General features: G+C 33.1%; 1 protein-coding gene across 2 annotated transcripts in view; it reads right to left on the reverse strand.

The window, feature by feature from the left end:
- Window positions 1-15311, reverse strand: part of ATRNL1 (attractin like 1) — a 520320-nt gene that overhangs the window by 407862 nt on the left and 97147 nt on the right. For both annotated transcript variants that reach the window (XM_032225338.1, XM_032225339.1), the window contains exon 13: window positions 8718-8836. In XM_032225338.1, the coding sequence (XP_032081229.1) occupies window positions 8718-8836 (119 nt within the window). The remainder of the gene's footprint in view (window positions 1-8717; window positions 8837-15311) is intronic.

The raw sequence follows: 15311 nt of genomic DNA on the forward strand, positions 1-15311 counted from the left end.
GAGAACAGAAAAATTAGGATGCATAGGATCTGAGAAAGAGTTAAAAGGAAATGAGTAAGCTCAGGGCAAAAAAATGATTATAGACACAGGCAAAAACAAGGTAGCAACATTAAAAAAAAATTCACTGACTATAACATCTATACAAAAAGGAGGAGTGGGATGTGAAGTACCTGTGAAGAAAAAATGCCATTGTTGCAGTCTTGATAAGAGTAGAATAACCATTTATCTTTCCCTTCTAATTGAAAATATAATTTTCAAATTTAAGAATTAGAACTTATGCTATTCTAAGCAATTGCTAAACCAAGTAGCATTTTGCTGTAGATTATAAAAAAGAAAGACTCTGTTATTAAGATCAACTTAGAAATATCCTACAAAGTTGGCTAACAAGGTAATTAAAAACATGAAAAGACAACAGAACATAAGTACATATAAACAAATTATCTGGAATGAAAAGTTGCAAAACAACACAAAATTCATCTGCAAAATATGCACAGATAAATTCTAGTAACTTTTTAATACCTTTTTGCATTTAAGTTGGTTCAGTCATTATACATTATTGACAATCCTTCCTGATATGTACATTACAATGAATTTTAAATTGCAAGTAAGCATCATCTGCTCATTTAATAACAGTTCTACCTAATATTCCCTGTTAACACATCATTATCACAATGTCAAATTTCTGAGCAGTTTTTAGCTGTTCCTGAGAATGAATCCATATGGTAGCAAACACTGTTTGGTAAAAGTAATAGGAGGAGGGAGCCCACAATTTTTCTATTTTTTGTAGATACAATTTTCTGATTGCAGAAAATCTAAAGCTTTTTTAAAAAACATTTAAAAGATATTTTTAAAAAACGGAAAAGCCTTGCTCGTAATCCATATATTGCTCTTATATTCAATATTGCTTTTATATTCAGGGTATGAATAACTTTTTGGATATGTTTACGGTTTACGATTTATTAGGATTTGTATGCCGCCCACTCTCGAGAGACTCAGGGCGGCTTACAGATAAAGGCAGAAAGGGGGAACATATAAAAATTAAAAAGAACAGACATTAAAATTTCACAACATTCATATAGCTTAGAATGGGGCTGGATAAATCAGCAGCCCCAGGCCTGCCGGAACAGCCAGGTCTTAATCGCTTTGTGGAAGGCCGGAAGAGTAGTAAAGGTCTGGATCTCCACGGGGAGGTCGTTCCATAGGGCTGGAGCAGCTACAGTCGCCAGCCGACATGGCAGATGGAATCCGGAGGAGGCCTAGTCTGTGTGATCTTATAGGTCTCTGGGAGGTAAATGGCAGGAGGTGGTCTCTCAGGTAGCCAGGTCCTAAACCATGTAGGGCTTTAAAAGTAATGACTAGCACCTTGAAACGTGTCCGGAGACCAATGGGAAGCCAGTGCAGCTCGCGGAGGATAGGTGTAAGGTGGGTGTACCTAGGTACACCCACTATCGCTCGCGCGGCTGCATTCTGGACTAACTGAAGTCTTCGAACACTCTTCAAGGGCAGCCCCATGTAGAGCGCGTTACAGTAATCCAGTCTTGAGGTGACGAGGGTGTGAGTGACCATCCGAAGGGCGTCCCGGTCCAGATAGGGTCACAACTGATGCACCAGGCGAACCTGGGCAAAGGCCCCCCTGGTCACAGCCAACAAGTGATGTTCTAACGTCAGCTGCGGATCCAGGAGGACTCCCAAATTGCGACCCCTCTCTGAGGGATGTATAGTTTCGCCCCCCAGGCTAAGAGATGGAATATCTGGACCATCCTTGAGAGGGAGCATCAATAGCCATATGTCTTGGTAATCTAGTATAAATGCAAATCCAATAAGTAATTGTTGTGTACACTAAGATTGCAGTAGAATTAACATAATAAAATCAAAATTGATATAATGTATCAGATTGACAGGTTTAGGATGTATATATTAATTGATGCAAAGTAAGATAGAATGGTGAAGATAAATTGTATTTTCTTCTGAGACAGGCTTTATTTTACATTTATATTTAACTGCTGATCACCTTAATCTATATCGAACATAGGGAGCTAAAATAGGAAATTGACACCAGCGTCTGTGTTTAATTCCTAACAGTAGTGTTCATTTCTGGAATGGCACTGAAGACAAAGTGAGCCATAGCTGAAGCTGCTGTGTGACTCTAGAATTACTTTACTGAAGTTTGTATTATGTAATAGTAATTGATAAAGTTTGAAACAATATTTGTTTTTCTATTCCTTCATATTCTCTATTGCCTTCCTGTTTTCTTTGAGTTATCAAAAGTAATTATTGCTGGTTTATTGCATTCATTAGTTAATTCCCTTAAGCTCTAGATGTATATACAATGGCTCAACTTGAATATAGTACTTCGTAGTTTCTTTTGTTCATTCCAGTTTTCTAGATATTTTAAGCATTCCCCTGCTTCGTATTAATTCTACAAATGACATTTCTTCCTTCCTGGGTTTCTAAGAATGCCTAGATACTTACTAACAGTTAGATTGTAACAATTCTAAGATACTTACATAACCATTCTCTCTAACAAAAGGAACAGAACTTTTTTTCTCACATTTCCCCTTCCATCAAGCCATGATTTCCTGACTCTTGGGCAAGGTTTCTATTTAGAAAGGCCCTGGCTCTTTTTCAGATTATCATGAAAGACTCATGTGCATTATTTGTTTCTTTATCAGATCTTTTTTCTTTTCTTTTTACTACCCTGTAATCCATTTAATCGATGTGGCGGCAGGATGAATGAATGTAGCTGCATGTTTACTGGCCAGATGCCCTTCCAGATGCCTACATGGAGTTCATAGAAGATATTTTCTCTTTGCAGTCTGATAGAGAAACATCTCTCGCTGCCTAGGATTGAACACCACCGTAATCTATTCTAATTTTAAGTGGGCACTAATTCTAAACTGGTTTAGTTAATCGGGGTTAAAAAGAAGATATATTGTTATAACTGACAGTCCTTAATAGACTTTTGCTGAAGCCTGTACTGAAATGACATTATTGGTTGTAAAGTAAAAGGAGGTGAAGTAACCTCTTTATTTTTGTTCCTTTTTCTTTACTAAATTCTTATTTTTTTTCCTTTCTGTTGTTTTTTTTTCCTTTGCATTTTTACTTTTTCTGCTCTTTTAGTTTGTATTAACTTTTACTATGAGATTGTATTAATTTTTACTATGAGACTATAATCTTTTAATAATTTTTTTTAATGTAGTTAACTGATTTTAACAGCTAACGTTTCTCTTTTTCTCTCTCAAGCTCCATAGGTCTGCAGGTCTAGTTTTAGTATTTTATCCAAATTTGAGATCTGTATTTATCAATCTTAAAACAAAACTGGAGCTTAAATCATTGCCTATCAAATAAGATGACAGGACTTTCGGAAACTATGGTGGCATCATCAATGTCCTTATAAAAAAATAATCCCATCACTGATACAAATACTGTTTATATTGTGATATTTATATGATAATGCAGTCACATAGTTTCATCTTTGCCTTTCCATTCTGTCTGTGGACAGCTGATAAGGCAGAGCTGATAAAATTTAACTGTAGCATCTCAAAAGAAAAGGAGGCATATGGGATAATCTGAAAACAGTGCACACCTTCAATTATTCTTCTCAGTTCTGAGTTCATTAAAAGGAGTAGATTGCCATTTTTGCATTAGCAAAATACAATACTGTTGAATCGCTTCACACAGTGCTCCTGGCTACTAGCTAGAGTTCTGCTTTCTACAAAGGCAAAATGGAAATTGCAACTTCACTGAAAATTATCTGCAGAAGAAATTCCTTACTATGTATTTCTTATAAGGAAATTAGTAATTTCACTTATTACATGTGTTACAAATAAGTTATGAAGGAGGGATATCATTGTTATACCAGTTTCCCAGTTGTACTACAACAGATAAAGAAATGCTTATGGATCTCATGCATGATTAGACCAATGAAAATCTTCCTCTATGTATAGTTGAAAAGTATCTCATGTAAACTGTAGATGTTTTGCTATATATTTGGAGTTGTGAAATAGCTTCCATATAAGGCCTTTAATTGGTGAGGTTTTTTCATCAACATTTAGTCACAGCTGTTCTCAGAACTTTAATGAAGCTAGCTTCAAAGATATACATGGTGTAAGATTAAGAATTAGATAATAATTAATGCTCCAATGGAAAAAATAAAAGAATAACTTTACAAAGACTGTATTTACATATTTGATAAATATATCCAGAGATAATTCAATAATGCAGAGGAACCCTGCAGTCCCGTAACAAGATATACTATTCCTTGAAGTTACCAAATATGATCCTGTAGAATTACTCAGGGAAAGGAATTAGTTCTATTAAAAAATGGCAAAGTAGACACAAGAAGTTTTTCTAAGCTGAAATGACATGTGTTACCTTGTAATGCAGTATGTATTAGGAATCTGTACATTTATTTTAGCATAAACTGTAAATCATGCCATCACAACTATAATTTATTTCAACATTACACATTATGTGAGTGAGAAACTGACTTTTATAAATGTGTGCAGTATTCAGATCTCAACCAGGCAAAGGTACTTCAGATCTGACATGGGCACCTTCTGTCATCTGCTCCTTAAAGAAGCTGTGCCTTTTCCTGTGTCCACATGGTACCTGTATGGATTCAGGAAAATATGTGTTTGAGTTAAGGAGATAGCAACATATATTTAAGTAGTAACCAACAGCAGATAAGTTGCCCATGCAGGATCCAAAGGACCTTGAATTTTTCCAATTCAAATACTGTATATCTTTAATAATGGTTTCTCACCTTGCAACTAAGATATGAGCCCAGATAATTGGTAACAGACTTTTGTTAAAAAGTACCAATTTTATCTAGTTTCATAACGTAAATATTTTTATTATTACTGATAAGGGTAACTGGGAATTATGATAGTGCTTATGAAAAATGAAGTACTTGGATTATCTATTTTCCACTTAAATTTCAAGGATATTTTCTTCAGAAAATCATTAATACACCTTGACATGTAAACTTCAGTTTCATCTTTGAAGGGAAGGGAAAGAAAAGAATGGGAAGGGAAGGGAATGAAAGGAAAGGAAGTTTGTATATAGCAGTAACCATATCTCCTCTGACATCCTTCTTTAACATCTGGATCCAGAGAAATACTTTTGTCCAAGAGGAATCAATTAATGTCAGTAAAAGCATAGATGTCCATATAACTGGTTGGAATTTCTATGCTTAGAATTATAAGAATAGGAATCAAAGAAAATATGAAAATATTTAGTTTGCAGAGGCAAACTAAATTTGCAAGAAATCTGGTTGTACCATATTCTGTGTGAATGTGATAGATGGTAAACTCTAGCACATTTACATTTCAACTATGTTTTCTGCATTTTAGCATTCATGAGCAGTTTGAAATTTCAGCTTCATTGCTTTCTCAATAAAGATAATATATGATATGGGAAAATTCTAAACTATAATTTCTGTTTGTTATCCAGCTGTCCTTGCCTAACAGGCCTTAAATGATATATAATATAATATTCTTGGTCTTTCCCTTTCTTCATTTCTTATCTAGATTGTTTACCTTCTCTATTCTAAGCATCATACATGAAAAATCACATAACCTGATATTTGGAAGCTTTTTTTCTTAAAGTATTTGTGTAAATGCAGTTCTTTCAATATTTGTGTGTTTTTAAAGATAAATAGTTATCATACCCATAAATGGTTTCATCAACTCAGAGAAATATCCACAGTATTCTTATATATTTCTGAGACTTTACCCTTATCACAAGTAATTTTATTTTTCTGTCAAAAGCACTACTGTATGCCACTGATAACACATAAGTAAAGTCCATCACTGTTGATAAGAATCTTCATGTTTTCCCCCCAAGGGAATATATATCAGGGTGGTAAGAAGTGTCTAAGGAAGGAAGGTTTAAGTATACTCTCTTATTAAATTCAGGAAAATAAACAGCATGAAAAACTTCTTTAAAACAATGTTATATGCCTCTACAATATGGAAAATGTCATATCAAAACAAAAGACAATAATATTAATAAGAGCAAGCACTGTTATGAGAATATACATTATTATTGTAAAGTTAGTCATGACTACTGTATTTAATAATCAGGCAATTAACCTGAACAAAATATGCATCTCCAAAATGTATCAATTAAGATATTGTTTATCTTCAAAATTAAATATACAAACACTTAAAACACTAGAGTTATATTATGCCACTTTGGCTTTCAAATTCAATACCTAACAAAATTCAGATATTCAGTTTAAAACATCATCAAAGATGGTTGTCTGGTCTCTGCTTGAACATTCCCCTGAAGGGCAAAGTCACTATCTCTTAAACTAGATAATTCAATTATCAACTGCTCAAATGCTCCAAATTGTTCCTAATATAACTTTGCAATTTATCCTCATGAATCTTTCTGTTTATTAATGTGTTCATTTATACTAACAGTGGGATAGTCGACGGCTCATCAGATAATGTTGAATCAATTTGTAATAATTTGTAATAACCAAGTCCTCATGGAGAACAGTGAGAAAACTTAAGAGATACAGACCAGCAACATCAAAAAGAACATCAAATTCATATCATAACTACTTCTACATTCCACTTGCAATCAAAAGACTACTCCTTTGCAGTTTTATACACTTTTTCAGAATAAGACCAACTGTACTCCGTAGGGACAAATGTAAAAGCAGGATAGAAATCCTGAAAGAAAAACAATTCAGGAGCAAATTCTGAAAAAAAAGATATGACTATGGTCCAAACACTATAACCAAAAAGAAGGAAAATATCAGGAAACAGCTGATGAGACCGAGTTAATTATATAAAGAGTTTTCTATGTTGAAATACAAAAAGAATTAGTTTTAAAAGTGGAAAGAGGATCATGTAGTACAAACAGAACATCAACAAATAATCTGAATCTGTAAAGATGGGAAGACTAAGATTCTGAATGACCTGAGGTCTGCAAGAATGCTATAAACAACTCTACATTTTTCTTGAAGTTTCAGAGAACAAGAAATTTAGGAAATGAAAGATCTTCTGTTTGGAAAACATGCTAAGATGGGTGTGCAACAAACTGCTTAAACTGCTTAATTTATCATTTGTTTTTATCTGTTTGCAAAAGGAAATTATAAGATGTCCCATAGGGCATAGAAAAAGAAGTCAGGTCAAAATAGGTAAGGAAATAGCTAGCTGCTTTGAATGAATTCAAGTCTCCTGCACTGGATAAAATACATTTGAGGGTAGGAACTGTAAAATGTGATATCAAAATCATGGACTTTAATCTTTGAAAACTGCTGAAGGATAAGGGAAGTACCAGAAAATTGCAAAAGAGTTCCAATCTTTTTTTTAAGGAAAAAGTTGATCCAGAAAACTACAGATCAGTTTTTCATCAAAACATGGGAAATCCTGGAAAAGATAACAATCAATGGGTTTGCAAGCACTCAAAAAGAAAAAAAAGATGATTACTATCAACTAGCAAAGATTTTACCAGAAAAATCTTACGTTATATGTATGAAAAAGTAACTAGATTAGTAGACCAAGGGAATGTTCTGGATGTAATGTACCTAGACCTTGACCACAGTGTGCTTTTCAATAAACTGAAACAATGTAAGGTGGATGGAGTATCAGATGGATTTGCAGTTGGTTGAACAACTATATCCAATACATGGACCTTAATGGTTATAAATCTAAAAGCAGAGAGTTGTCAGCATTGTACTTTAGGATTCTATTCTAATCTCAACAACAGTTTTTATAAATGACAAATAAGAAAATAGAAAATGTCCATCAAAATATGAAATATATTTGCAGATGATACAACTTGGAGACAATGCAGTTCAGTGGTGACAAATTTAGGATTCTAGACCAAAGTATGATATATCAAATGTTCGGCTACAAAATGGAAGACACTTGGCTCAGCAATAGTAGTTTTGTGAAAAATATGGATGTCTTGATAGGCCACATATTAGGTGCCAACTAACATTGTGTATAAGTTGGCAAAAAGCCAATGAAAACTTGGATTGCATAAGCAGATATATCATTTCAAAAATAGAAAAAGCAATAGTTTCACTTTATGTAGTATTTGTCAGACTATGTTTGCAACATTGTGTCTCTTTTTGATTTCCACAATACAAAATGGGTTGGATTAGAAGACTTGCAAGGTCCCTTTCAGCCCCACGATTCTATTATTTCAATGGTACTCTTTGCCAGTAAGCATGCATTAATTTGAGAAACATTTTAAATATTAACTGTCAACATTTTTTCCTGATAAACTGGTAATAAAATAGAAGTGGCTATGAACTTCTATTTAATTCTGATAAATGTATTTTGATTATTTGACATGCATAATTTTCTTAGCTGCACTAATCTTGCAAATTTGAGCATAGTTTATGAAGAAGAGGAAAACAGCCAAAAGGCCTCTACATGATTATGATTCATACTTCCCCAATGGTTAGATATGAAGAATGCTTCAGAGTACATTAAGTTATTACATTAGTTACTTCAAGTTTAAGTGCTTTGTTTTATTGGAAAGGAAAATGGGAAAATAACTGCTGTACAAGTTTCATTATTTCTCTTTTCAATTATATTAAATACATTTGCAATTGATGTATGATGTTAATTCAGCATTAGCATCAAACTCTGATTTTAATATGACATTTACATTTGATGGCACCAAAGAGCAAGCTAATGATTACAAAACAGAATAATTAACAAAACCACAATGTAGTAATCAACACTCACCATGCTGCAGTTACTGTTTGCAGAAATGCATTTCTTATCATCACACCATTGACAGCCATTTGTATTAGCAGTACAACTGGCACAGTCTGCATATTTGTAACATCTGTCATCTGCTGCGGCTATCAGACAAATGGAAAGTGTCACAAAACATCAACATGAGAGACTGAGAATGTCATGCTTTTTAATTTGCACATTTTTAACTGTTGCTCTAAACAATATTTATTGTACTATTAATTGCAAGTGCAACTTTTAGTCTAAGATTAACATTCTTCAATAAAAAGCAAGTAATATAGGTTATATTTCATTTAAACTCAGTCATGCATATATTCTACTGGGAACTTTTCTAGTTTTAGGCTTACCAAACAATCATTCCTGGAACAACCTTTCCTAAAAAAATAATTTCTATACAATTTGTAAGTTTTTGTTATATTCATGTGAACTTCACATTCATGTGAAGTTTTCATTCTTTACTCATTAATTGATCAAAGTATCACAGCAAATTTTAACTACTATCCATAAAATACATTTTTAAATCTGAAAATTTAAAATCCTGTCTGTTATATTTTATTTTATATTATATTGGACTATCTGTATATTCTTACATGCAGCACATACAAAGTAAACGAGAAGCCTATCATCATCTTACTGGCTCTTTTTATCTCATCATATCTTTGCAACAAATGTATTAGTACATCAAACTTATACCAGCAAATGCAGATTTAGCAGCCAATGATTTCCTAGTTGGATGGGGATTTGATTGATATAGCACAATAAATATCCAGAGTATGAATTCAGGATTGTGGAGGTCTCAAGCATCTTATCAGTTTATTTATTTACCATAGGGTTCACTTACTATATTAAGCCTTAATTTAACATATGTATGCATTTATTCAATATTATTTAGATGGGTTTCACAATGTTAGACGGCTTCATAAACATGGTGTAGAAATACTTCAAAAAGTCATAAAAAGGTAACTACAAATCATAGTTTAGAAATCATGGTTGAAGTTTTGCACAACACGACATTGAGGTGATAGAAAATTTATGAACTTTTAGAATGATCTATAATCTGCAGTATTGTGACTTATAAGAAAGCTAGTTTGATGTAGCAGTTAAGGCACCAACCTAAAAACTGAGGAACCATAAGTTCTAATTGTGTATTAATACAAAACACCTAGTGCCTTTACGGAGAAGGCCCTTCTTCTGGGTTCCGTCAGATGTACCACCTCAGGGGACAGGACACACAACATTCCTTGCCTCCCTGTTCGAGTGGGTTGGGTGGATGTGACTGAGAGACAGTCCCTCAGATAACCTGAACTTGACAGTCATCTTTCACTTTGCATCTTTCACTTTGCATTAGTTATGTGGGCTCCCCATTTCTTTACATATCACAGTAAATATCCAGAAGAGGAATTCAAGATTATACTCAACAGTTAAAACTGAATTTCGTAAATTTTGCTTTTATAAAATTTATTTTTAACTGTTGAGTACAACATTGAATTCTTATGGCATGTGTTTCTCTGCAAGTACATAACAATAAAGACAATGAATGAAAATATGTTGAGCTATTCTTCTATGCAGGCTACAGCATCTGACATTATTACAATCAGCTATATCTGTTACTCCATCATTGTATATATACTGCTGCACAAATACCAAGGAATTTTATGTTCCTTCATAATTGAAGTAAATGTTTCTAATCCCATGATTCTGATAGGCAAAGATTTGCAAATCAGCATTTCTTCTTCAACAAATGACTCTACATAAGCAAATACACAAATTTGATTGCTAAACTTGAAACATCAGTGGATTTACCTGCTTGAAAGGAAAACCTGTTGTGCTCTGCTTTACTTGTTTTATTAGGTCCTTGTCATAAAAAAATTGACATAACCTTTACACATCATTATCAAACAGTAGTACATATTCATTATTTCTAAATATGACCAATCATGAATTCTACTAGATGTTTTATGCATGGTTTAACCAAGTTTTCTGCAAGAGTAAAAGTTTCACCTGCTTTTGCTATATGATAAATCACAAGACAGCAAGTTTCAAAGACACTGTTGTTGTTGCACAAATTATTCTATGGAATTCAGCACATTTTCTTTTGAAACACTTGGGGCTTTTGTCTTTCAAATTGGAATGTTTGTTTCCAGATGGCCGTGTAATTTTTCTGGATTCATATTATTGCTATTATTGTTATTATTGTTCTCATTTGATTTGTTTGATTTGTTTTGTTGACAGTCCACATAAAATGAAAGTTGATAAAACTGTATTATTTAGCTTGAACTTTATTTCTAAGGACTTGTACAATTAAAACAACAGCAACAGTACTGGAATGTTCAATTTTTCTGTTTTCATCTTTTTCTGTACTGCCTGCAACTGTACAAGTTTGTAGCCAATGAACTGGAAAAATATTCATAGTATATAAATATTTATTAACTCTAATCAAAAGAATAAAAATATTCCTATACTGAGGGGTATATATCTAAGATACATACAGAAGTTGAATATTATTAAGCTGAAAAAATATGCAGGAAATTCGCCATTTGTGATGCCACTTAGAATGAATCCATTACAGGATGACTCACTTGTACATAAACGTGACATGCAGCACAAAATGTACATGTTTTACATTAATATAATGAAATTAAATTGATTTCTCCATTGTGAATTATTGGCTGCAGCTTTTTAAACATCATCTTCATTTTCCTTCCTTTGCAAACCTGATTCTCTCACATGTTTACCCCAGAAGAAAAAGAGCTCAGTGACGTAACATGCTAAAGATTGTATTTGCTCCAGCGGTTCGAGTCCTAACACTGTGTGTTGGGGTGCGCTCCTATCACTAGCCTCAGCTTCTACCATCTAGCAGTTCAAAATCATGTTATTTTCAAGTAAATAGGTACCACTTTGGCGGGAGACAATTTGGTGCTTTGTGCGGACAATTAAGAATCCTGCTTGTAGTGGACCTTCGCAGCACATTGGCAAGGCCCATTGGCAAGGTGGCTTAAGTATAGAAAGAGGGCCTCAGATGACACTTCAGGAAGGCCACATCTTTCTTTCCGATTAGGAGTTAGCTCATCCCCTGTGGTGCATCTTGGGAAGCTCATGAGCATGAACCAAACAGGGCTAGCAGTCTTAGGCAGCCAAACTACTACTTTGTATTAGCATTATAATCTCCTAGCTAACTAATGTAATATCGCCATATGCTAAATAAATAAATAAACCCCAGGAGACACATATGCAGCACTGCTGCACGGTACAGTTTTATGTTTCTTTATTAATTTGGACCAAGCATAGGATCCCCGCTTGATGATTAAGCAGATACGTGAATTCATACAACTATGTTCTAAAACATAGGAAAAAAGACACTTTTTAACAATATTTCTGTTGGTACATGATCAGACCACATATCTCTATTACAGAGTGATAACAAGATCAAAATTGGAGAAAGCATTTAGACAGTGAAGACAGTATGAGACTTCTAACAATCATGGCTGAACTGCTTAGCAATCCAACTCCAGATGGATTTTATTCTCTTTGCTCAATCCATTTTAATTGCCCTGGATATTCTTTAGACTAGAGAATATATACTGTTTAATGCCTGACTACATTCTGTTTTTCAGAATTTAGGCGCAACCAAGATGTTCAGGGGTTTTATTGTCTGTGTTTGTGGGGGGCGGTGTCCTGTGCCTAAAGAAAACTCAGAACACAGTAGAAAACCAGTAGCCAGGAAACTGTTAAGATATACATAATGAGTATATGTGCTCACGAAGCATATCAACTATCCTAATAGAGGATTGTACAAGTCACCATTCTCACCTTAATCCAACTAAAATGTTGTGGCATGACTTGAAGCAAGCAGTTGATGGAAAACAGCCCCAAAACAATATCACAGGTCACTGTATTTCAGGATTACAGATAATTCTGAAAGATCAATCTTTCACCAATGTATACTTAAACCAAACTGATTACATAAAGGCTTTGCATATGGTATGAATGCAATATTTGGAACATAAAATAGTATTAATTTTTTCAAAATGTAGACTACTAGCATTTCATTTCGCTAGTTATATATTTATGGGTAAAAACTAAAAATCTGTAATAAAGGCATTCAATTTTAGAGGAGCATCGTCTCAGGAGTTCTAACTGCACTATAGTATGTAATATGCAATTTTAATCATATATATTAAAGAATTGCAACATAAATTTCAACTATGCCTAAAGATAAGGAGATTTATTCATTTTTCAACTTCAACTTAACTTTGAACTTTTTGAATTGTGAATTGAGATATAACATGCTATTCAGCAATGTTACCAGAATGTTGTTCTTTACCACATCAAATTGATAAGATTTTAAGAAAATATCACATTTTTTTAAAATAATAGTTTACTATTCTGAACTTTCCTCAACACAGCATAAATTAAGTTCTTATGAGACAGTAAATGAAGAAATGTTTGCTTAAGAAAAACATATGTTTGAAAATGGTTACCATTGATATATAAATTAGGGATATAGTTAAACTAATTTCATATTGTTTAAAGACAGTCTTCACTATTACCAAACATAACATCCAAATTCATTGCTGTATTGTAATGCTGCATATGTAATTAATATTAATTTTATCAATCTCTTTCAAATTTTTAAAAATAAAAAATTAAACCCAATTTCTGTACCCATTGTAGAAATTCATAAGCATCAATAAAATCTAGACCAAATAAATGGCAAATGCTTGTTGAATTAAAAAAAGCACTCTGGGGCAAATAAAACTCAACTTTTAATTCTGCAAAAAATGTGTAAACAACTTCTATAGAATAATGCTGATCCAAAGTACTAATTTTATAAGGGATCTATTTATATACCAATACAGAGGCTAGATGCTATTTTAAGAACAATTTTATAATGTGAGCTTTACATGAAGTAAATATTTGCTTTATACTAACCAGTGAAAATTCTAAAAAGTACTTATTTGTATACAATGTTTATTATTTTTACAAATAATTTTACAAATAATTCAAGTCAGCAAATGTACAGTATCTACACACCTTTATCCTCTTGTTTTCTCCATAACAACAACCTGTGAGGTGAATTCAGCTCTCTTTACACTCTAGCATTTCTATTATATCACTTAATAATTCTTTAATTAGTCCAAAGAGAAGCTATATTCTGAGGTTTCTTCTTCTTGCAATGATTTACCAAAACCACCAATCCAAGTTCAGGCTAGAACCATTTACAGACAATGCATCTTCCTTTGAAAGGAGGGGGAAACCAACAGACTGTTTTTTTAGTCACATTCCTTATTTTTAATAACATTCCTATTCCTATTTAAAAAGAAAAATTTCTATATAGATATTCAGTTTCTTTATTATTATCTACCCCAGTATCAGTATAACAGCACATTATTTAGAATTTATGATAACAAAGAAAACCTATGGAAGATTTTTCCCTGTATTTTATGCAGAGAAGATGAAATCCTATGGACAGCCACATAAAACTGAAAACTATATGTTGAACATTACTCTTTCATTACCATTTTTAGATGTTTTCTTAGTAGGACTAGCAGTTAAAATAGAGTACATCCAAAGCACAATATCACCAGACACCAAGGGCAATAGTAATAATTTATTAACAAAGTTTATGATAAAGAAAGCTGCCAAGAAGCCCAGAAGAATTAGCAGGACCATATTCTTGACATCCATTTGTAAATCATCTACCACACCTATCAGAGTGTTTCAGTTAACATCCTGACCAAATACTTCTGGAAAAATGCTCAGATAATTAATATCTTTTGCATGGGATCCACCTTTTCCCAATCTCCTTTCACAGAAACAAAGAATTTGACATTGCTCCATAACTGCAAAATATCCATGGTAGGTACAGGTTTCTTCAGATGGAATGTAATTTTGTCCCCATTTAGCAAGGAAAAACTAATCTATACCACAAGAAAACACCTATTAACTCCTTTAACCTTGCCGCCTGTTCTATTTAATCCGTCACAGCAACAAGCAATGTAGGCCTTAAAAGTCTTCACACATCCTAACATCCTCAAGATTCAATTATAATAGTACAACTAGTTGCAAGGACTACAAACATTTTAAAACATCTCTTTAACTTATCAAAAAAATCCTCAATATAAAATAAATGTTAAAATGAGTCCTAAAGCATTCATCAAAGCATGACAATTTATCTCTAGCAATGTTCAAGCTGAAATGGAAGCAATCATTTCAATTGTTTACCAAAGAAAATGATATGGAAAGTCATGAAATAAGAAAAAGTTGTCGCATTTTCATTAATCTAAATATATTTTAAAATCAACTGCTTTTACCTCCTGTATTAGTCATGTATCTTATTTACTCTTAACAGCTATTATTTGATTCTTAACTGCTGATGATGATTTCCATACTGTTGATTGTAAATTATGTTGTTGTTTGCCTATTATATGTGGCTGAAGGACTACTTATTACTGATCTAGAAGCTTAAGGGAATATATAATAGCAATAGCACTTAGATTTATACCATAATGCTTTACATACTCTCTGAGAGGTATACAGGGTCAGTATATTGCCCACAATGGGTCTTCATTTTGTCAACTT

This window comes from Thamnophis elegans, chromosome 10, assembly GCF_009769535.1.
Source record: "Thamnophis elegans isolate rThaEle1 chromosome 10, rThaEle1.pri, whole genome shotgun sequence".
NCBI classification, from domain to species: domain Eukaryota; kingdom Metazoa; phylum Chordata; class Lepidosauria; order Squamata; family Colubridae; genus Thamnophis; species Thamnophis elegans.